General features: G+C 40.9%; 1 protein-coding gene across 2 annotated transcripts in view; it reads right to left on the bottom strand.

Annotated features, from left to right (window-relative positions):
* Nucleotides 1-7,320: 7,320 nt before the first annotated feature.
* CRK (CRK proto-oncogene, adaptor protein) overlaps nt 7,321-24,655 on the bottom strand; it is a 30,995-nt gene continuing 13,660 nt past the window's right edge. Inside the window, exons 2-3 of one of the 2 annotated variants that reach the window (XM_033922420.1) lie at nt 15,429-15,961; nt 7,321-8,918 (exon numbers count right to left, since the gene is read on the bottom strand). In XM_033922420.1, the coding sequence (XP_033778311.1) occupies nt 8,781-8,918; nt 15,429-15,961 (671 nt within the window). In that variant the 3' untranslated portion in view covers nt 7,321-8,780. The remainder of the gene's footprint in view (nt 8,919-15,428; nt 15,962-24,655) is intronic. The other variant, XM_033922421.1, reaches the window with a different exon arrangement.

Below are 24,655 nucleotides of genomic sequence, written 5' to 3'. Positions count from 1 at the left end.
AGGATTTATCTCCCTTCTTGATGTTTTTTGCCAGAGACTCCTCCATGTGAAACTTAGCCTCCCTGACTGCCGTTTTGACGGCTTTTGATTTGGTCAAGTAGTCTGCTCTAGAGACCTGTTTCCCTGACCTGTTGCCTGCTGACTCCTGATGCAGGCCAGTGCAGCTGAAACATGTACATGTCGAGTCATTGAGCTATTGATGTGAATAAGAGATTTGTGAAATATACAAAGAGAACCTGTCTTGATTAGACATCTCCACTGTTTGTTTGGCTGTGTCTGATATGCAGAGGTGACTCTTGTTCTGCACTTTGTTACAATAGACTTACCATTTCTATAGCGCTGCCAGACATACACAGTGCTATACACATTTAGATTTATATTCATGTTGAAACACTTGAGTTTTTTTGGTGTGCTAGACTTACTTTGCCTGGTCCTCTGAATTTTTTTGCTGTCTTGACACTATGTGCTTACTTAGCTAGTTAAGTGTGTGTTTTGTTTTTTTTTTGGGGGGGAGGGAGAAGAAGGGAAGGGATTGGGACTTGTGTACTGCTTTTTTGTAGTTATACAACCACACTCAAAGCGGTTTACATATTTAATTTTACTTATTTTGTACCTGGGGCAATGGAGATTTAAGTGACTCGCCAAGGGTCACAAGGAGAGTGACTTGCTGACTATTGCTAATATGGCCAAGTTGTGTCTCTGCCCAAATTTCATCTATGGACCACCCCTAACCTGGCTGGATAGAAGTGATATTCAACGACACTACCCAGTTTAGTGCCATTGAATATTGGCAGCAAGCCTGCTCAGTGGTATTTAACCAGGCAACAGTGGTATTTAACCTGTAACAACCCTCATTGACGTCCCTTACTAGTCTGGATTCTCAAAAGGAGGTCTTGAGGCTTGTCCATTGAACCGAGACCTCCCATACCTTGATCAGCCAACTCTTCGTGCTACCTCTGGTGACTCAGAACTGTTGAACCCAATGCAGCAAAGCACAGATGACATAGCCCACAAAAATCAATGCAGTGCAAATCATTTGTATGCAAACTTCCGACTCAATTGCTCAGTGAGCGTTTGAATCAGGGCATAGTCCCGACAGTAGTGACAGGAGAAGTAGCCTCCTGTCACTGCTATCAGGGCTTCAGCAGGTTTTTTTTCTTTTTTGTTTAAATTGGGTAGATATTTTGCTTGTATTATACAAGCAAAATTACTGCTAGATTAAAAAAAAAAAAAAAGAAAGTAACACTCCCACCTCCAAAGTGCCCCCGAACCAAAATCCCCGCTGCTTCAAATAGAATGTCAGGAGGGATGCCGACTCCCTCCTGCCATCGGCGCTTCCATACCCCCCAAAACCACAGACCCCCTGCTCCCCGTCCCCACACCTCTAAAGTTGGAAGCAGGAGAGGTGCTCAGTCCCTCCTGCTCCTTAGGCTTCCAGAACCGTGGCAGTCTTCGGGAGCAGGATGCACAGAGAGGAGCCTGAGGCACCTGAGCCAATCAGAGCCTAAGGCCGGCATTGCGGCAAAGGAGGAGCAAAGAGCAGGAAGATTTTGCGGTTCCTCCTGCTCCTGAAGACTGCCACTGCGATGGAGGCCTAAGGAGCAGGAGGAACTGAGCACCCCTATTGCTACCAACTTTAGAGGTATGGGGACAGGGAACGGGGATCCACAGTTTTGGGGTGTGTGGAAGAGCCGATGGCAGGAGGAAGTCGACATCCCTCCTGCCATTTTTTTGATCATGGTTCGGGGAGCACCTATGGCAGGAGGGTTTTGGCAACCCTCCTCCCATTTGTGGGTCACGGGGGGAGGGGGAATGGTTTTTTTGACAGGTTTGCTCGTCTTTTATTCTTTTTTTTTATGGGGCAGATATTTTGCGTGTGTAACACAAGCAAAAATCTGTGCCATGGGAAAAAAAAAAAAAGAAGGAAAAAAAAAAAGACAGGCAGACCTGTCAAAAAAATGGCAGACCTGTCGGTAACAGTTACTGACATGTCTGCAGCAGTTGGGCTTCAGGATAGTAAAACCCAATTCAAAATAACTAAACAATTGTTAGTGAATCAATCGCTTGGCTATTTTACATGGGGTTTTACTAATTTGCATGGATTGGATCTGATTGGAGATTGATCGGGCAGCAGTTTAGTGAATTGAGTCAGAGTAAACTGGTTTTGCGATCATCGGTACAGGATCGGAAGGTTTAGTGAATCTAGCCCAAAGTACCTTCCATGTACAAACTGCTAAAAGGAATGCAACAGAAAATACTTTTACAAACTAACATGCTTTTTTAAGCTAACTAATTTCTACGTACCAGTTTCTAAGAACCATAATCCAGTTTCTATAACCATTGGAAGAAAAAATTAATTTATTCTATGATCAATCTCTTTAGGCTTACACAGTTTTTGCCCCATAGTAGCAGCTTCTAATCTAGAAAAAAAAAGTAATTTCACATTTTTTCTACTCTATAGGAATTTACATTAATGAAACTGACAGATGAAGACACTGTGGAGGCACATTTGCTTAGATTTCTCATTTTTTTATTTCTACTTATTAACATACATTACATACTAAGAAGAAACATAAAAAAAGTTCAGAGCTGTTTGAAAAAGTGTATAGTGTTATAATACATTGGCATGTTCATATATATATATTGTTCCAAATTGGTTTGCCAATCACTTCTTCCCCAAAAACATCACAATGCAGAGTTAAAGTCAATTAAAATATCTATTTGCATTATTAACAAGAAACGTTCCTACAGATCAATACAATTTTAACCAGGTTAAACTGACTGTACTGAAATTAGAGAACAATACTCAAGTCAACTTGGCATGTTCAGATTATTCAACTGTGCTGTATTAAGTGCCCTGTAGTTAGGGTTAAGGAAGTTCATAACTGTGCTCAAATTGTCTTTTTGCAGTGGTTAACAATGGAACCACAGAGAAGTTAAATTTCTAACCAAACTGTGATTTCTCTGGAAGCAAATGAAAGAAATATTTAGAAATGTAAAAGTTACTTTCCTAAAAGGATATAAACTGAAATAAGATTACAATTTTTACATTTTCTCATAATTTTAGTTAAGTTCACTCTGATATGTAGAACTAAAGGTCTGACAGGTAGCAAGGGATGTATTTAGTCTAATAAAAAGCTTGTGCGACCCTCTGAGTTACCCTCCCTTCATCAAATTAGTGCATTAACCTCATGAAGGAAGTATCAAAAGCTAGTCACAAAATGTATGTAGTCCAAAGAAAAGCTATCATCTATAACTTAACTTGTTTGTTCATTTTTGTCTCTTGATTTTAGACATGAGAGAAAAAAAAAACATGTACACATTATTTTTAACATATAGATTCATTCAAACAGAAAAATGCACATTATTTAATGGCTGATTTGGAAAGAGTGAATCCTCGATTATTGTATAATGTAACATTTCAGAACTTCAGATTTATAGTGTCAATCACCATAAACCCACTGATATTCTTGATGGGTTAATGAGGCATTAATGTAATACATTGATTCTGGTACAAATATCTTAGATCCCCTCCTCCCCCCCTTTTTTTTTTTTTTAAACAAACAGGCAATACAAATGGTGTTTTTCTTCCCTAAAACTGCAATAATTCTGAAGGGGATGTTCAGGCATTTTGCACATCTACCAATCAAACTCAAGCCAGCGTAATTATGTTTCTGCAAAATAAGTCCAAAAATTCTTATTAAAAGTACAGTATATCATCCCTACCTAAAGAAGCAGGAAGTAAAACTTACCTAGGTATCAAAATGTGTTTCTTTCTTTAGCTATCTACAAATACTTTATTAACGGATTGCATTGCATTCAGATGGATAAAATCTATAGTAGCAACTCATCTGTGTAGCTATCACTGTGTAGAGAAGACATCTCCATACCACTGACCTTCCATTGCAAAACATTTTGAGCAAGGAAAATACATTCATTTATAAGCAAATCATAAGTTCTGCACCAAGGTAATTTACAGACCTTGCCCAAAATAAATAAATATCAAATGGTAACATATAGGTTATTAATATAATTTAAACTATACATGTATGTGTGTATTTAAAACTGTGAACATTGATACTTCTTTAAACAATGTTATGGGCATATTATGCTGTATATAACCACAAACAAAAAAGGCTGTCATTGAAATAAATTCATCAAGCTCTATTCCACTAAGATACCCAAGAAAAGAGCTTAGACATATTTTTTATATTGATTTGTGGTATATCAAAAATAAACAACCTTGAACAAGAAAGTCAGCTGATTGATTTTGGCCTCTTTATAGCTAAGAATTGAGCACAGTATTTAAGTTATGCATGGAAGACAAGTCTTTCCTCGATCTATTGGCTGACTTTCAGAATCTATTGAATACAGAGGCTCAACATCCAATATCAATGTATTGCTGATATGTAACAGCTATTGCCAAGGCATGTACAGTATATTAAACTTCCTCCTAATAAAATAATTCAACCACTATATAAGTCCATAGAACAATATCCCTGCACTCAGAATTTTTTTTTTTTTCATCAAGCACAGGGGCAGCATTCACAGCTCTTGTGCAATGGTGAAGAGGGTCAATGCTAGAGGAGGGAAGAAGTCAGTCATTGCTAAAGAGTTGCCTTGTGGTCAGATTTATAGTGTTATTGCAGGGTATTACAAAGTGCCCCAGTGCATGGCACCCAGCCTAAGACAGTCACTGAAATGACTGGATTAAGTTGGGAAGACAGCAAAGGCAGGGAAGGGGAGGAAAATGACTTAGCAAATTGTAAGATACTGTGCCATGGAAAAGTGGGGGTACTATTCAGGAACAAAGGCTGGGAGGGGAAGAACCTGGACAAGAACCTAAGAGATGAGGAAAAGAATGGGAGCGGGACAAAAATATGATTCACGGAAGCAAAAAAAGCCCCCTTTTCCCCCACTCAGCTAACAATGATTTTCACCATTTAAGTGAAGGCCACTTTTAATCTAATGGTTGGGAACAATCAGTTAAAAACTATGCAGTCCATACCTCCCCTATTCAGGCAGTAAAGCACACAAAAAAAGGATAATGGAAACCATAAAAGATATATAGAAGGTATACAAATTCATGGGCCTTATTCTGAAGGACACTGCCCCATGTCTCCCTCATCAACAAAAGAAATAAAAACACTCAAGCAAACCAAGAAGGAAAAATACAGAAGAACAGGCAAAAATAAGAGCAAATAGAGATAACGAAAGGGAGAGGGGAGTCATAGCTCCTCCAGCTCCTAAATATTTAGATTGGTGCCCATTTTTCTAACACCGTTCCTTCCTGCTGGGCCCAGTCTCTTACCTTTGTGCATTTTATATTTTCACACTTTTTGGCAATATAAAAGTGTTAACATTTTTATACTACTTGTTTCATGTTGTTTTATCAGTATAATGCATCCGAGACTCAGATGACTACCACTACTGTAGTATTCTTGCTTCAATACATGAAATAAGAATGGCTTAATAGCAGCCTTCAAAAATTCTAAATACCAATCTCCCTTCAGGAATGAAAGATGAGAAAATTTTAACTGACTGAGTTGTCATAAATGTCCAAGTACTGCTCGACAAGATTATAATAGCTGATTAACAAATGGGAAATTACATGAAGAGATGCTTGCAAACTTTTTTTTCTCTCTTTTTTTTTTTTAAGGGAAAGAAGAAAAAATAGAGACCCAGTTAGCCCCTCTATCACTGGAGGGAGGGTGAGGCAGGGACCTGGGGGGGGGCCCAGGTATAACCCCTAAAGCCGGCACCGTTCAGCCGGACACCCCAGTCTCACTGAAGAGAAAATCTCAACAGGAGAATTAGAATTGTCAGCTCACTGAAGAGAAACCTCAACAGGAGAAAATAATTTTCCAGTCACAACCAGAATCCAGGAGCTAGTTGAATAGCGACCATCACCTGCTAGGAGATAGAGAATACTGGAGATGCAGGAGGAGTGCCAGCCATCAGTTTCTCTATCTCCACCTGCTGGTAGATGTGTGCTATCCCATTGGTCCCTGGATTCATCTACTGCTGTTGCTAAGGAATTCTTCATTCTGATAAAAGTTAACAGAATGGGAATTTACATGAAGAGATGCTTGCAAACTTTCTTTGTAGAAGAAATCAGATACAATTATTCTCCTATTTCACCATAATTATGGTTATCTATTACATTTTGGCAGTTTTAATAGCCAAACAACAAGAAAAGGTGGTCAGGGAATGAGGAATTAGAAGACAAATGGTGAGTTTATCACATGCTTTTAGAAAGAAGTGCTAGAATAGTCACATGTGTGTGTGTGTGTGGGGGGGGGTTTCCAGTGGATCATGACACAGCATTTTGCATTTTACAAAGATATATAAATTGTCTCTCAATTGTTAATGGTGGCAGGATTTGCAGTAGTCAAATTATGGAAGTCTCTCCCAAGTAGAGACAACATGTTGGCACCTTTTCTAAATCCAGGCTCTCATTCAAAAATATGTTCCTAAATACTACTTAATATAAGAAAGGTTGAAATTTTCAGAACCTTTGGACAATAATAGATGCCTAAGTACTGTTTTGCTTTAAGAAAAAAGAATTAAGAAAAAAATTTTAGTACTGCTGATTTATGTCCTTTAGTTATGTTGCAGGATTTTAATCGCTTCTCTTTTGAGTGGAGCTAAACTGGCCCATAATTACTAGCCCCAAAACCTACCTTCTATAGCTTGCTAATATTAATCAGTATTAGAATCAACAGGCATTTACATATTGTCTGCCCATTCACATCTTCCATTTCTTACACTTCCTGTTATATTCAAGACTACACTGACACACACATATTCCAGTATAGTAAACCCCTGCTGAGGTTTGCAAATCGCAGACTCAGTAATTCGCAGTATTTTCCGACCACCTCTTCCTGGTACTAAAGTCATGGTTACACCAATCGGGAGCTGCTTTGACAATATCTGGAATATCAAAGCAGCTCCTGATTGGTATAACCATGACTTTAGTACCAGGAAGAGGTGGTCAGAAAATGTGCCCGGCTTCGTAAGTACAATTTAAGTACCCGCCGGCGCCCCAGCTGTCCTCTCATGCCTTCGATCAACTGAAAAACTGTATTTGCGGTTTTTCAAAATTTGCAGGTGTTCCTGGAACAGAACCCCCCCTCCAAATTTTGGGGGAGTACTGTACTTCCACACATAATACAGTGAGCGCAAAAAGGCAATAAACTAATTGCACTGTAAATAATTCTCCAAATTATCTGCCAATTTTCTACCAAAGATTAAAGCTGATTGGTACTTTTAAATACTATGACTTAATGCACAGGTATATAATTTCTTTATGCATTTCTGGGTCTATATCTGATAAATGTCAGTTATGAATTAAAAGATTTAAATCTTTCCAGAAATGAACTGGAAATTTGTAATGGAGTAATACAGTTTTGTACATCTTAAAGAATCATGAGTGCTAAACTCATTTTTGTATCAGTACCAATTTCCTTCAGATATGAGATCACTCTAGTACCCCACAACTACAGCAGAAAAATGTCAGAAGGAAGTGGTTCTCTGGAAAAGCTTGAGGGGTGAAAGTTACAATTTTATTTACAAGAAAAGATAATGCCAGGTATTGAAATACTGATTTAGGACTGAATGTATTAGAACTCTACACCATGGTCTTTACTAGGAATGGAAATCACCTCAGTAATTTATGAAAGGCTAACAGTACTTTTCAAAGTGCAATCATACAATGCATTTTTTTCCCCACACAGTACTGATGTAGTCAAATAGCAACTATTGCAGTTTGCTTTTGAACGATTAGTAGAAATAGGATTATTCAGGTCCAAATCATAAGTATCTTCATTATTTTAGTGAAAACTAGAATGTGCCCTCCATACATATTTTATTTCCTGAAGCTATAGGAAACATCTCAGACAAACTATAAAAGGTATAGAACCATTAAGACTGGAATTCACTGGAAACCTCAAATTTCACTTGCATCTTTTGGGGCAACGTTTCGGAGTAATTAAATCTAAAAGTGATTCAAAGTAAAGATTCACGAATGATAACAAAATTATTTGGCTTTACCACCTCTACAAGCAGATCATGTCAACTCTAGCTTTCACTAGATAAAACAGCACATATGTCTATCATTATTGTTCAGAGTTAAATCAGATACCAGTGGCTCTTGGAGCAGTGACTGTAGTATTGCACGAGAGACTAAGATATTTCTAATATTTTGAAAAGCATCACATTTTGAAATATAATCAAACCTCATGTTTGTCAATCAAAAATAAACGCAAAAAGGTATTCCATAAAACACATTCAAATTAGTACCACACATGAGTTGCTATACTGAAAGCAGTTCTTGGACTTTGAAGGAAGTAATTATAGTGTGATGAACAGGCAGAGAAAAAGATGGCAAAAGCAGATGTACAGAGCTTCTGTCTCTATCACTGCCTGGTGCAGGAATTTTCTTGCACAAAAGATGAAATGACAACAACAACAAAAAAGGCTGCTTCTCTCCACCCCCTTTTAACAAAAGACCGATACAAGCAAATACACAGCATTCTGCACATGGACAGCAAAGCAGAATTGTACAACTGAAACGATCTATTCATTTGACTTCTTCAGAGGAGATGTAAGTTCGTACCCTGAGCCTTCAGAACCTTGGAAAAGAATGGCGAAGTTCAAGCACAGGAAGTGTGAGGTGGCAAATAACCTACACTGCACTTGATATCTGTAGGAAACAGTCTAAATGGCAGTTGGAGAAAGAGGTTAGGTTTCCATCCTCAAGGAAAGCTGTTAACCAACACTCAGCTGAAGTCCTCCTCTGGGTTCTGCTGATCCAGCAGACGAACATGTGTAAATGGAAAGTGACCACATTTGCCATTACATTCTCCCTCCCATTGACCACTCACATTGATCTTCGTCACTTTTACTAGTTCACCGACCTAAAAAAAAAAAAAAAGAATGAAATAAGGAAATTATTCATACTGTTACAAAAAGCTCAAGAATGTAGTTTTCAAAACTGCGAGAACCACTAAAGTGATAAAAACATTGAGAAACCATTCTGTTCAGGTTGAGAGGACATTTTAGGTGAGAATACACAGTGGAAACTAGATGATACCCATAGAAAGGATGGAAACCAGAAAAATGAAAGGTTGAAATATGGAAGGTAAGAATGTATAATAGGCACTGACAAATTTCCTTTGGATTTAGGCATCCGCGGCAGAGCAGAGCCAAGCCCCTCCCCTCTGCCGCTGGGAAGAGGGGAATGAGGGCAAACTCTCTTGAGATCCATGGAAGCTCCTTTAGGCTCTGCTTATTTACAAACGTTTTCCAATTCCCTGTCCAAGGGGAAAGAAAGCTTCATAATCATGTCCTTAATTCACACCTGCAGACTACTAATAGAAATACACATACAGCTAGGAACCCCCTCCTCCATTTTCTTGTCATCACCGGCCTTGCCATTTCTCTCCTCTACCCTTTCTTCTTTCAGTGTCACACTCGCTCTTTCCAGCCTCACAAAGTCACCCAATTGCATGTACACTCACTCTGCTACCCTGTTGTCATCTAGCCCCCCTCCCAAATCCCTAATCCAGCAAGCCAATGAGCCGCCTCCCTCTTAGGCACTCCTAACTAGTCATTCATCCCTACCAGTCCTCATGACCCAGCAGGCCAGTCAGTCCCCTACCCCAACCTCTCCCTCCACTCTTGCAAAGTAGTTAGCTACACTACTTCCAACTAGTTAGTCCTTCAACCTTTCTCTACTCCTGCAAGCCAGTCCTGATCTATAAAATATATGGATGCAAGATGGTGAAATATATTTCTACTTCTTAATTTCCTTGAATCCTGTTAGATCAATCCAGACCAATGGGTTGTTCCCTCTACCAGCAGATAGAGGTAGAGATACTGAACTCCTTCAGATACCGGAAACCTTCAGAAGATGAAAAACTCGGTTCCCACTTCCCTAGGTCCAAAGCATTCTGGATGAGAAAATCCACCTGCACATTCTCCTTCCTCACAAACTGCACCACCAAAACTACTAAGAGATGAAGCACCACCCAAGTGCAAAGACAGATGGCTTTGAGTACCACTGCCATACTCCAGGTCTCCCCTTATTTATTAATGTAAGCCACTGCTATACTCAGATTGCCATCCCCATCAACAAGGGGAGGAAATGTGCAGCGCTAAACAAATGGATCGTGCTTCCAGGCGACTGGGAGACCAAGATGCTTTCTTTTTTTTTTTAATTTAAATTTTATTTTAAATGATCAAAGTAGTAATAGTAGAAATAACAGCAAAAAGAAAATTATTCTCAAGAGCTACTTAATCCCCAAATGTTTCTAACTCTGAGCATTGATCCTGGGCAAGTCAGCCAAGGCAATGGGCTCCGAAACCCAACCACCCACTTAGGATGACCCAGAGTAGCCCCCTTCAACAAATAGCTAGGTTTGTTCCACCAAATCTGAAACTGACTCCTCCAAAGAGTTCTAGGAAGAAGATGACAAGTATAGAACTCCTGGGAATTTGGGGGGGGGGGAGGGGAGAGGCAACAAGACAATGCCCTCTTAAGAGGAAGCATGTAGGTCGTGCCCGAAAGGTACCACTTCTAAGTCATTGCCATGATCCTGAGAAATTGGAGGTGGTCCCATCCCCAAAGGACTTCCTGTGCACAAAGTACCTTCTGGGACTGTAATTTGACCATTTATTCACCAGAAGAAACATGGTCCCAACTGATGTCAAAGTGCATGCTGAGGTACCCCAGATCTTGAGACAGCACCAGCTGACTCTTGGGTCATTCCATGGCAAGTGGTCTAGGGCTCCCCACCTCACCATCACAGATTTTGATGAAATTGTGTGCTGAATATTACATGACCTAACTGAACTCTGGTATAGTTTAAGATCCACTAGTGGAATATTTGTGGAGATATATAGCTCTTTGCTTAATACCATACCATGACCATGTACTGTATAGTATCCTTACAAAATTTTGCAACTTTGAGTCAAAATATTTCCTTGGTTATACAAGTTTTTACAATCTATTCAATGGAACTAATGCAGATTTTTATTTTTTGAAACTGGTATACGTAAAAAGTCTTAAAGTGGTCTGAAAAAATGAACAGGCTAAAAAATTTCAATTTAGTCTTCTGTAATAATAAAGCTATCTCGTAAAATGCCTTGTCAGGCTCTGCATCCAGCCTCACTCCCTCCCCTCCCCCCCATCCAGGCTCTGCATCCAGGCTGCACCCAGCTCCCCTCTCTCTCTGCCCTGCCAGGTCCAACACCTTCTCCCCACCCTTGGCTATGTACCATCTCCCCTCTTCCTCTTTGCTCAGCTCTACACCCTCTTCCTTCTTGCCTGGCTCTGTACCCTATCTTTTTTACCTCCCAATGCCTTGCAGACCTCCACTGGGCCTGCTGTAAGACCTGGTGGTCCAGCGGTGGGCCAAGACAGAAAGGATCCCTCCTGCCTCTAAAAACTTTCACCTCCCTACCGCTTCCCCTTTCAAATTCCTGGTGGTCCAGCGGTGAACCAGAGCAGAAGTGATCTTCATACGCTCCTGCCCGGTGCAAAGCCACTAGCTGAATAGCTGCCGAGAGTTCTTGCTACTTTACAAGTTCACTTTAAATTTTGTAAAAAAACGTCAAAAATGGGGTATTGTCAGCTTTTGCAAAAAAGAGTCATCTGGAAACATTTTTGAACCAGCTCTATTAGAAACAACATGTTTCAAACCCTCTGAAAAAGTTGGTTTTGTTTCTCAACATGAGCAAACAATGCCTGAAAACAAGGGTCAAAGGTCACAAAACATTCAAATATGGTAGGTCTTCAGATTTATTTGTTATATGACTGTTCTTTTGCATTTTTATAAAGAAAATATTTGATTGTGCTGGTCCCCGGTGGCAATACTACTACCAGTTCAAGAATTTTGAACCAGCAAGCTCATTGCTATAGAGGTCAAGCCCGATAGCCATGCAATACCAGCCACAGGTGAGTCTCTTGGATCAGATTCCCAAGCCTGCAGTCTTTCTTCACCGAGGTTCCAAAGCCTTGAGTGGGATTTGTCTGGTTCTCAAGCCAATCATTAGATAGTTTAACCTAGGTTCCCAAGCCTAAAGTGGATATCTTCTATTGGTTCCCAAGCCAAAGTTCTATCTTTATTCCTTCACTGCATTTTATTGAATTTATAAGTCACGTTTGCCAAAACAGTTTTTGAAAACTGATATTGACGTCCAGATATGTAATCGTTGGAGCAGAGCATTGTTCTGATAACCACCATGTCTTGTCTTTCTGGCCAGTAAAATTAATTAGCAGGGCCATGTGAGTGCATAAACTTTATCAAGGCGTCATTTTTTTCCATTGATAGTTCAACAAATGTTGCCAATGCACCATTTGTTATTGTAAATGCAAGCAATATAATAATCAGGGAGCAGTTATGATATTCTCAAGTACAGCATTGTAAGAGGGGGTGCTGAAAGTTCTCAGCCCAACCAAGAAGGGAATGATGTGGAGCCATGAATCTTACAAGTTATTCCACATTCACCCCTTACGCACTACAGATAATATAGTGAGAAATATCTTTAATTTCAGAAAGCATTTCCTCCAGAGTTTATTTTACTGCCATTTTAGTGTACTCTCATATACTGCAGCAATCTGAGCCACCTTTCTCCTGTGGCAGAGGATCCTTATAATTCTAAGAAAAGATTGTTTGCAGGCACTTGATTATTGGGAGACTTGGGTTTCAACACAGCTCTCAGTTCAAGGACCTTTTCTGGGAATGAGAGCAAGGAGTATGTCAGAATCAGCTAGAGGAGGAAGAACTTCAGAAGAAGATGGAGATGAACCATGGTGCAGCTCTTCTACAGAGAAAACCTATGGGTAGTAATACCAAAAGTTTAAAGGTTGCATGCGAGGGAGTGTTAAAAGTTCTCAGCCCAACCAAGAAGGGAATGATGTGGAGCCAAGAAACTGACAAGTTATTCCACATATTCACACCTAAGTTCAATACACTTGGCACATCTTGTCTGAAATTTTAATATTTTTAAAGCTAGTTACACAAGTAATCAACAATAGACTCAAATATAAACTGATACTTCCATTTTGGGCCATTTTCTTGACATTAGATAGTTACATACCAAGGAGGCAATGCATGCACATTGACCTCATGAATATTAATTATGGACATCCTGGAAACCTGATTTGCTGGGTTTCCCCCAGGACAGGTTTGGGATTCACCTGTTTATGAAAGCAGTTTTCCAATGCTGCATGTAAAGAACGTTTTACTTGTTCTTTCTAGAATATGTGATGCACTTAAAATTTCTGATGATTAGGTTTGTATAAATTATAACCAGAGAACACTGCAAGCATTAAGATGACATATCAGGCACCAGTTACTTAAGCTGCTGACATAAGATCACACAGAAGAGAATAAAGGTTTATTGCCCCATAAAAAGACTAGCTTGCCTCCAAGGAGTTTGGGTTCTCATATTGTCACTTGAAAACAAAAGTATCATATGTACAATATAAGTACTGGTTGTGTTGTACTATTCCTTTCATCTAGCTGCCCCCTATGCCTGGAATACATTACCCGAGTTTGTCCGCCAAGCCCCTTCCCTTGTTTAAAAGCAGACTGAAAACCCACCTTTTTTATATAGCCTTCAATCCTTAACCCTACTCCTTTGCCCACCATCCCAGCCAGCTGATTAACCGTTCCCCTTAACTGAATCCATGAAATCCTGTTTGTCTGTCTTGGCTGTTTAGATTGTAAGCTCTTTTGAGCAGGGACTGTATTCTTCTTTGTGACTCTGTACAGCGCTGCGTACGTCTGGTAGCGCTATAGAAATAACAAATAGTAGTAGTACTGTATAAAATGAGATGGACATATTTAAGTACACATATTTAAGATCTTTGTGAATGAAACATTTTAATACTTTACCATACTACTGTTAAATTAGAATTTGATATATTACTGGTAATTTATAATTAGCATGCTAAAATTCTCATTTTCTCTGTTTTGCATCAAGCGCACATACAATAATACACTTACTTTCAAGCAACACTATCTGTACGATATGTAGATCTAGCTGTGAAAGGAATTTAGCAGTTTGTGTTAGGGAGAGTGTGGTACAATGGTTAAAGCTATAGCCTCAGCACCCTGAGGTTGTGGGTTCAAACCCACGCTGCTCCTTGTGACCCTGGACAAGTCACTTAATCCCTCCATTGCCCCAGATACATTAGGTAGATTGTGAGCCCGCCGGGACAGACAGGGGAAAATGCTTGAGTATTTGAATAAATTCATGTAAACCGTTCTGAGCTCCCTTGGGAGAATGGTACAGAAAATTGAATAAATAAATAAGTGTTATATAAAGTTTCACTTTTAAATGTTAAAGAAAACTGAAATAAGGATATAAACATATGTATAATTCTTCAGACAATAAAACACCAATTGTTTCTCTTCAAAGTATTCCTCATCTCCTACTTATAAATGAACAAGGATGAAGCAGACAATTCCCTCATCACAATTATATTGGTGGGGTCAGTGCCAGGGGCTTATATTTCAGTGCTGCACAGGAGATCATCTTTATCTCTCTCAAGGCGAGGTCAGGTTTGGACACACTAGAAAGGTGGTGTACTCAGGTCTGGATACAGAAGAGACAAAGTTTGGCTGCCCTCGCCAACTAATAAGGAGTATCACCGAGGGTAGAGCATAAATGAAGATACTCAACCATCATCCTGCTTATTTTATCATTTTCAATAATAATAAACTACTGTTCTGTCTGTTGACTAGTCTGTTTTATAAATCAGAGATGGGGGATTTCGCTCTTGTTAAAGAAAGATGGTATACCAAATGCACTGCTTCTTACTCAAAGACAAAACTAGTAGTGAAAAGTAGAACCACATTATTAGTGTCTGCGGTTAAGACATACTGTAAGATCAAGGAACAATACCCATACTACTTTATATTTATATACAAAAATCAGTAAATAAAATATGCTAACTGAATTTATACAACAAATTTCATCCAAATTGCTCATAATTCTATTACTCCAGAGATAGTCAGCTTTGTCCGATTGTAAGCAGCTTTTTCACTAGAACATTATACTGTACCTTCCAAAAATAAAGGAACAATTTAATTACCAATTATAACTGTGTAAATTAAAAGCATAGGGATATAAAGAAAACTGAACAGGAATAACAGAGCAACTGAATGAAAGTTAGTCAAATTCAGTGGTTCTTATGTCTTGTCCTCCATCATAAAAACCAAAACCAAAACTGATACACCATGTAGGCCAACGTACTAAATAAGAACTTTTAACACAACACACTAAAGCACTTGAAGCATGCTTTCAAAACCAAGAGGAATATAAAACAAAACATTTCACCATCAAAACCCCTGAAATGCTAATTTGCATTTGAAAGGGAGCATCCTTTTCAAGATCTCTTTCCTTCCATTATATACCTCCAAAGCCAAGGCTGTCTTGTCGTAGGCATTAGGGACTCGCTTCTGGATAACCCTGGCATAAATAGGCCCATTCTGGAGGTTAGGGAGCGGAGTGTTGACGCTGGGCTGGGCATAGGGCCCTGGCTCCTGCCCACCCAATGGCTGGGGGTGGGAATTTTCCTGGTTACCTCCAATCAGAGATGGTACTGAAGCAGAGGAAGGCCTGAATTTCTCGACATAAGGCACAGGTATCATCCCTCTCTTTCCTTCGCTGTCCTCTGCATTCCACCATTGCTCCTCAGGTTTATCCCGGATCCTTAGGATGTCTCCCTTCTTAAATGGTAGATCTTCTTCATCATTGCCATTAAAGTCAAAAAGAGCTCGAACATACTCTGCTTCTTCCTGCCTCAGATTAACACCATGCTGTTTTGATTTGGATACAGGTTCTATCAAGGTTGTAGTGTCCAAGTAATGTATTTTATAAAATTCCAGCAATGCAGGTAATGACTCAAACTCTTGATCCCCTATTCGGAATCGGGAAGGATTCAATCCTAAAAAGAAAAAAAGCAGCAGATAAGTAAAAGAAGAAAAGCTACAAAAAGAGCAGTTAGTCATCAAATAAGGAAAATGACAGCTTAAAGCCCACTTCTAATGTCTTGTTTTTTTTTGTAATACCCGTTTTACACCAAGCTTGCAGCCTCTCCCAATATACATCCAATTTTCAAAAATGTTTTCATTTGTTTAGATCAGTCTGTTGTTACAAATATATACACAAAATGGATTTGCTCACCTGTGACTGGGATTCTCCATAGAACAATAGGAGAATGCATCCACACTATATAGTTACGTTATCTGATTATCTCCTAGCCCACAGAAGCCCTTTGAGGCTTCTCTGAGCATGCACGGATGTTCCTTTGCATGAAGGATACCTCTCTCTATTCAGCCCATATTAACCATGCTGATTTACAGTTGGAAAATAAGGAAGAAGGAAAAGTGTGGTTGCATTCCCCTGCTGTCTAAGGAGACCCCCCATTACAGTTAAACAGGGGAGATACAGACACACTATATAGTAAATCCCAAGCAGAGGGTCATCATGTGCATAGTCTTTAGAGGGTGACCTGGGATAATATTGAGCAGTTAGAGGAAGAGACACTCTAGTGGCAAAATGAGTGAGCAAAAATGTTACAAAGAATTGTTTGTCCAAAGGCATGGTTTTACAGTGATGAGTCCAGACAATAGCATTTGGCAAAAAGGTATGCGCCGAAGACCAGATGTCCACTCTACAGAGATGCCTCTGAAGTTGGTACCATGAGGTTGGCTGTGGAAGTTGCCATTGTATAGAGCCAGTGGGTATTTTTGATTCTGTCAGGAAGTTTTATAGTATGAATTTTGGTAGAATGTGAAAGAGGAAAAAAAGGAAGGAAAGGGAAAGTATTTGATATACCACCTTTCTGTAGTTACAACCATAGCAGTTTATATATTATATTAGTCTTTAAGCCCGTTACATTAACGGGTGCTAGAGCAGATGTCTTGTCTGTCTGGGGGGTTTTATTTGTCTCTCTCTCCTTGGACGCTATCTGTCTGTCATTCGTTCTGTCTGTGTCTCTCCCTGGCCCTCTGCCTACCTTTATTTCTCTGTTGTGCCATGCTTGCCTGTCTCTCCGTGGCCCCCTTCTGTCTCCTCCCACTCCCAGAGCAAAGCATGATTGTTTTGTGCCCCCCAGCAGCCTCCTTTCCCTCTCCCCTTGTTGTGCCATGCCTGCGTGCTCCGTGGCCCTCTTCTGTTCCCCCCTGATGATTGCTGTCTGCCCCCTCCCCCCAAAGCAGTCCCCTTTCCCTCTGGTCCCCTGTTGTGCAATGCCTGCCTACTCGGTGGCCCCCTTCCGTTTCCACCCCCCCTCCCATTCTTACTCTCCCTCCATCCCTCCAACTGGAGCTGGCCCTCTCGACCCAGATCGTGCATCAGGCTGTGGTTGCTGTTACTGCCGAGCCCCCCGGTGCAGCAGGCCTGGCGTCCTGCCCCGGTACTGCTCGCCGTCGACCAGGTTCTTCTGCTTAATGGCGGTGGGCGGGGCTGCAGGAAGACGCGCGAGTGTGGCAGCAGCAGCAACCCCGACTCCTTCTTCAGCACCATGTCGGGAAGGTGGAGAGCGGTCTGCAAGGTTCGCTACAGCGGCTGGCGAACCTCAGCAGGCCGCTTTGAAGAGGAGCGGCAGCGGGAGGGAGGAGTCGCTGGCGTGTTCTGCACACTCACGCGCCTCCAGCTAGCGCAGCCGCCGTGAGGACTGGCACAGAAGCACACCTCACGCCACCAGGAATCACGATCTTTCAACAGCGCATGCGCACTTAGGGTTTTATATATAGAGATACAGGTAACCAACCGGTTCTGGGCTCTTCTGGGAGGACAGGCTAAAAATTTGACTAAATAAATAAAATTAAATAAATAGTGTTTATTTTGTGCTTATGGTTATTAAAAACTTGCTTCATTGTCAATCTTGGGGTGTTCAAATCAAGGCAATTCACAAAACATCTAACACAAATAATAGAAAAACTACAAAAGAACTCCACAATTCAAAGGAAAGGAACACTCATCAAGATAATTGGGTCCTTCTACTAAGGTGCGCTAACCATATTAGCGTGTACTAAACGCTAACGCGTCCATAGGATATAATGGACGCACTAGCATTTAGCATGCGCTAAAAAGGCTAGCACATCTTAATAAAAGGACCATAATGATTCTCAATATATACTTAAAAGATAAAAATATAACGGTGCCGCTGTCTCATTTCAACATAGCTGAACCTAGTCAAAAGCCAGTTGAAACTGACGAGTCTCTAAGGCCACAAGGCTCAAAAGCTTGTTGTGCAAGTAAAAAAAGTTCTGCAGACAACTAGAAAGAGAATGGAAAAAAAAGAATCTAGAACACACCAAAATAGCATGGAGAAGTCAAATCAAACAATAGAAGAATAAACTCAAAGAAAAACGGAAAGCCTACTACTCCAAAATGGTAGGCACGGAATCTCTAGACACAAAAAAGCTTTTCAATCTAGTAAAGAACCTCACTGATACCAAACCTTACCTAGCTACACAAGGAAGCCAACCACCGACAGCCATCCAACTTGCAGACATTTCAAAAACAAGCTCACCAAGATCAGAACCTCATTTAACAATACTCACACCCACCTCGAGATAACAAAAACCCTTCAATAGGAGAAGCCATCGCTGCAGACAGAAGCTGGACCAACTTCCCAGTATTACATTGGTCGGATATGAATCGACTCTACAAGAAATACAGCCAAGTTTCATGCGACCTAAATAACTGCCCCATCTACCTGTTATCAAACGCCTCCACCAAGTTCAGAGCCAGCCTCATGCTATGGACACAATCCACATTAACGGAAGGAAAATTCCTACAGGACCTTGGAGAGATCATAATCACCCCAATTATGAAAGATCACAAAGGCCCAATAGATAACCCCTCCAACTACAGACTCATCGGATCTCTACGAGGGAAAGGTCATCAGAGAGCGATTAAATAGGGGGGGTGGGTCAATGGTGTGGGCAGACTCGATGGGCCTCGGCCTTTTTCTGCTGTCACTTTCTATGTTTCATCGCTTCAATACCAATATACGTTAAAATAATAGAAGGTCTAGTTGCACAATACCTCACCAACTATCTGGAAGACCATAACCTACTTCACCCCTCACAATCAGGATTTTGAACCAACCACATCACAGAAACATTACTAGTAACCCTACTAGACACAGCCCGACAGCACCTTAGCAAAGGCAAAAAGATGCTGATAATCCAACTTGATCTCTCTGCAGCATTTGACCTGGTCGACCACTCCATACTGCTACAGATACTTGACACCACTGGGATTTCAGGCAAGGTCTACAATTGGTTCCAAGGATTCCTCAAATCAAGAACCTACAGAGTAAAGTCCAATGATATCAAATCAGAACCATGGTCCAACCCCGGTGGAGTTCCACAAGGATCACCTCTATCACCTACACTTTTCAATCTCTTTATCTCCTCCCTTGGAACCACTTTAGACAACTTAAATGTTACATCTTTCAGCTACGCAGATGATATCACCATACTCCTCCCCTTTGACCCACTAGAGCCCATCTCAACAGTAAAGCTGGAAACAACCCTAGATGCAGTGAAAAAATGGATGGAAGACCACAAACTGAAACTAAAATCAGATAAATCAAAATTCCTTCTGCTCGAAAAGGCCAAAACTCCCACCATTACAGACCTGAAAATTAAGAACACCAAATACCCAATACAGCCCGAACTCAAACTCCTAGGAGTAACGATAGACAGATGCTGCACAATGCAGTACCAAATCAATAAGACATCCCAGAAAGCTTTTCTAATTATGAGAAATCTACGTAAGAAAATTCTTCGACCCAGTGCAATTCAGGCTAATTGTCCAATCCCTAGTCTTAGGTCTACTGGATTATTGTAATTCCCTCTATCTACCTTGACCTACCAACATGATAAAACAACTTCAGACTATACGAAACACCGCCCTCAGACTGATCTACTCTCTGAGAAAATATGATCACATCACCAATACAAGCATGAATTCAATTCAAATTCTAATGTCTATTATTCAAAGCATTAAACGCCTCTGCCCCCTCCTACCTGAACAACCGCTTAAATCAGTTCCCCACCACAAGACAAAGAAGAACCCTGGCCCCTTTTGCCTTCCCTCCGCTTAAGGGCAGTCAGCGCAAGAAGATGTTTGACAACCTTCTCGCAACGCAAGCAGCAAAACTTAACCACTCCATCTCCAACCTGCTGACGGCAACGGGCGACCTTAAAACATTTCGAAAAGAAATCAAAATCCTGCTTTTCAAAAAATTTATCCAGCTATCTTTAATCCCCCCTCTTCCCCTTCCTCCCAGGTAGATTCCCCTCCCAAAGCCTCCACTTAGGTAATCTCTTCCTCCTCAAAACACCAACCAAGAATACAGATCCCTGAAATGTAATGTAATCTTATTTGTAACCTAACTGTAACCTATTTGTTCAGAATGCCGCGGCCAAGCTCATCTTCGCTAAAAGTAAATTTGACCATGTCTCCCCGCTCCTGGCCAAGCTCCACTGGCTTCCAATAATCGCCAGGGTCCACTATAAAGGCGCCTGTTTAACTTTCAAAATCCTATATGGTATCCTCCCTCCCTTTATCCCTCTTTCTTGGAATTCCTCAAACCCTAATACCACCAGATCCTCCCACAAATTAAAACTATCCTTCCCCTTGCTAAAAGGCATTTCCCACACAGGAAAGCTAGGGACCTCCCTCCAGTTCAAAATCACTGAGCTCTTGAACAACCTTACCTCCCCTCTTCGGAACTTGAGCTCTCTCCAAGTTTTCCGCAAACATCTGAAAACCTGGCTTTTCTCAAAAAATGTAAGTCTCCCTCCAACTTAGGAATCAAGGAAACGCTTATATCTTGGCATCCCAAGTCCTCTAAATTTTCTTCACACTTCTACCTCTAACCCTCTGTTGTAGTTCCTTCCTATTTCTCCTACTGTAAACTGCGTCGAGCTCTACGAACATGGAGATGATGCGGTATACAAACCTAAGGATTAGATTAGATATTACCTAAAAATGTAAAGTCATCTTACTATCCAATTTCAAGTTATATTACCTAGTAATGTACAACCATCTTACTATCCAAATGCAAGTTCTTTCAGAATTTATCTAGCTTTCTCACCTCTTTTGTAACAAAAAAAAATAAAATTGTATCTTCATTGGAAATGTCCAGTCGGCTCTTTTGTAATCCACCTTGAACTGTAAGGTATAGGCGGAATAGAAGTCACTAATATAATGTAATGTAAAACTGGTTGTAGCCAGTCTTACTTGCAAGGTAGCTCACCCTCTGATGCACAAAAGGGTTCTCAGGGCATTTACTGATCGCAGTATTAGCCACCAAGAATCCTATTCAAATGTATTACAAGGAACTCTTTAGTATTAAAATGGACAATCCTTGTAATGCACAGCAGGGAATGCCCACCTTTTACCATGCAAAAATTTCTGGGAGATCTGGAGCTGTTCAAATTTTGTTTAAACAAAATTCGATATACCGCTTAAAAAAAGTTGTCTACGTGGTGTACAGAATCAAAATATAACATTTTAAAATAATTGGGGGAGACATAAAACAAAACAGTCATAAAACACATTGGAACAGGAAGGATAGGGGGAGAAATACAATTTGCAATAGGAAAGAAGAACGATAAAGGACAACACAATTGGTGGGGAGTATGCTCTTCCTTCTTTTGTATTGGTCTGAAGATAAGGATTACATATCATAAGCTTCCTTGAATAGGAATGTTTTTAAATTTGCTTTGAATTGGTCAGTGTGCGTCTCTTCCCGAAGGTGCAGAGGTAGAGAGTTCCAGAGTGTAGGGGCAGTGACTGAGAAGATCCTCTTTTTGGTGGTATCATAAAAGAGATGGTGTAGAGAAGGAATATTTAGGAGATGTTGGTTATTAGCTCAGAGAGTTCTAGAAGAACAGTATGGAATGAGTAATCTATCAATAAATCCTGGAGGGTGGCTAATATTACGCTGATTTTTTAAAAGGGTTCCAGGAGTGATCCAGGAAATTACAGACCGATGAGCTGGACTTCAGTGCCAGGAAAAATAGTTGAAACCATTATAAAAAATAAAATTACAGAACATGTAGACAAACATGGTTTAATGGGACAGACTCAGCATGGGCTCTGCCAAGGGAGGTCTTGCTTCACCAATTTGCTGCATTTCTTTGAAGGTGTGAACAAACATGTGAATCAAGGAGAGCTGTTTGACATAGTGTGTCTAGATTTTCAGAAAGCTTTTGACATAGTTCCTCATGAGAGGCTCCTGAGAAAATGAAAGAGTCATGGGATAGGAAGCAATGTTTGTTGTGTATGAGGAATTGGTTATTGGACAGAAAACAGAGGGCAGGGTTAAGTGGCCATTTTTCTCAGAGGAGGAGGATAAATAGTAGTGCTGCCTGATTCACTTTATAAAAAAAAAAAAAATAAATCGGACTCACCGATTTAGTGAGTCCTTCAGTCTTCTGAAGCATCAGCAGCGATGACGGAGGCCAGCAAGCAAGCGGTGAACAGGCTGTTTCAGGCCTGCCCCACGGGGGCCTTCCCTCTTTCATATCACTGATGACAGTCTGTTCCCCGTCTGTCTCTGCCCTGCTGCTTTAGGGGCCTGAAAGTTAAGGTCTCATGGGGGGAGAAACAGAGAACAAAGGAAGAATTGTTGGACATGGGGTGGAGATGAAAGGAGATATGCAACAAAGAGGTAGAAAGGGGTGAGAGAGACCAAGGCTTGTCATCAGGGCTGAATTCTGTGCACGCTGCAGGAGATCGCATGGAGAAGAGAATGGCCAACCACAGGCACGCCAGAAAACCAACCCACATGATCCTTTTCATGGAGCCCAATAGTCGAGCCAACCTCCAAAAAGAACCCCATTTGCAGGGAGAGAACAGACATCCCCTAACAGTTGGCCCACTGCAGGCTTAGTGCAGAATGCTCTACCACCACCATGCTGGCTTGCCCTGTTGAAGTACCAGGATGGTCCCCCACCCCTTGACATTAATGTGGCCGCCGACACCCCTTGACATTAGCATGGCCGCCGAAGCCCAGACCACAAGTCAACTTCATCGCAAGAGGGTCACCCAGTGAGCGCATACTAAGTCCTGTTCTGACCCCAGGTGCGCAGCAGATGGCGCATATAACAACCACGGAAACAGCACTATCAGTGGAAACCATAGCAAGGAGCCCAATTCCATGGGAGTGGCGTGCTGCTGCCAGAGTATTAAAAAGAACAAATATACATGCTTATAACCTGCTTTCAGCTTGGATTTGCACAATATAAGCAATCTAAAATTCAACAGAATTAACTTTTGCCCTATCACATGCAGCTCTGGTTTTTTAAACTCTCTAAATTAAATGTGGACTTCACCTTCATTTCGTATATTTTTGCTGATGCTTCCCAAACTTTTATCCAATAAGACCCCAATGGTGAAGGAAACAAAATAGTAGATCCCCACTCTCTTCCCTCTTTATCTGCTTCCTCTACCTACCAAAAGCATGAAGGCATGCAGGGGTTGCAAAACTAGCAGCTGTTAGTATAGGACCCTCTGTGAAAGCATACATGGGTTCCTAGTCTAAAAGAAAGCCCATGCAAGAGGATGGAGTAGGACCTATGAACATAACATTCACAGGTTCCATGACATCCACCATAGAGCATAAGTAACAACAGAGATTTAGAGGGATTGGGTGCAGCTCTCTTTCTGTGACCCCATTTTTGGTCCCATCTTGTTTGGGAACCACCGTCTTTATGCTTTCTTTTTATATTCATTTGACATGTTTTATGTAAACCATTTTGGTTTGATTGAAAAATAGTATCTCAAATAAAGACAACCATAAAATGTATATGCTTGTTAGTTGCAACTAAAAGGTGGACAGGGTTTCTATTCTAAAGTTAATGCACAGTAAACACTGGTGTGTAGCATATTAAAATACGATAAAGTACCTGAATGTAAAACCACTGAGGACATAAGTGGTATATCCTCTATAATAAAACCCTAAGTGCGCATGCGCACTTACAACGGCGTGATCCCTGCCTCCGTGGCCGTGTTCGATTTGCGGCGCTTAACGCAATGGTTTTTCTTCTGCGGTGTGGCAGTGAGAGCCTGGACGAGGCAGACAGGATGCAGATGCTGCAAGGTGTTCGGCTGTCAGAAGAGGTGTTTAGTCGAATGAATGAGTCCTCCCATGCTGGTAAGAATTACAGGATGTAAATACAGGAAAATGCTGCTCCTGCTGCACAGGGAAGTGGAGGGGGAAGGGTGGGAGACAGAAGGCAGCCATAGAGAGAGAGAGAAAAAGAAAGAGACAGAAAGCGGCCAAGGAGAGAAAAAGAAAGACAGACAGACAGACAGAAAGCAGCCAAGGAGAGAGAGAAAGAAAGACAGACAGTCAGAAAGCAGCCAAGGAGAGAGAGAGAAAGAAAGAAAGACAGACAGACATCTATTCTAGCACCCGTTAATGTTATGGGCTTAAAGACTAGTAAATAAATAAAAACACATAGTAGGTGGCTTTTTTTTTTTTTTACCTAACCTGCAGTAAAGCAGAGCTGTGCACTATGCAGGCATAACACGGTAAACATACCACTACAGCTGAGGAAGCATAGAAATACCATGGTCATAGAAACATAGAGTATGATGGCAGATA

The sequence above is a fragment of the Geotrypetes seraphini genome, chromosome 15 (assembly GCF_902459505.1).
Source record: "Geotrypetes seraphini chromosome 15, aGeoSer1.1, whole genome shotgun sequence".
NCBI lineage: Eukaryota > Metazoa > Chordata > Amphibia > Gymnophiona > Dermophiidae > Geotrypetes > Geotrypetes seraphini.
Note: the sequence above shows the minus strand (reverse complement) of the source record. Positions and strands in the feature narration are given on the sequence as shown.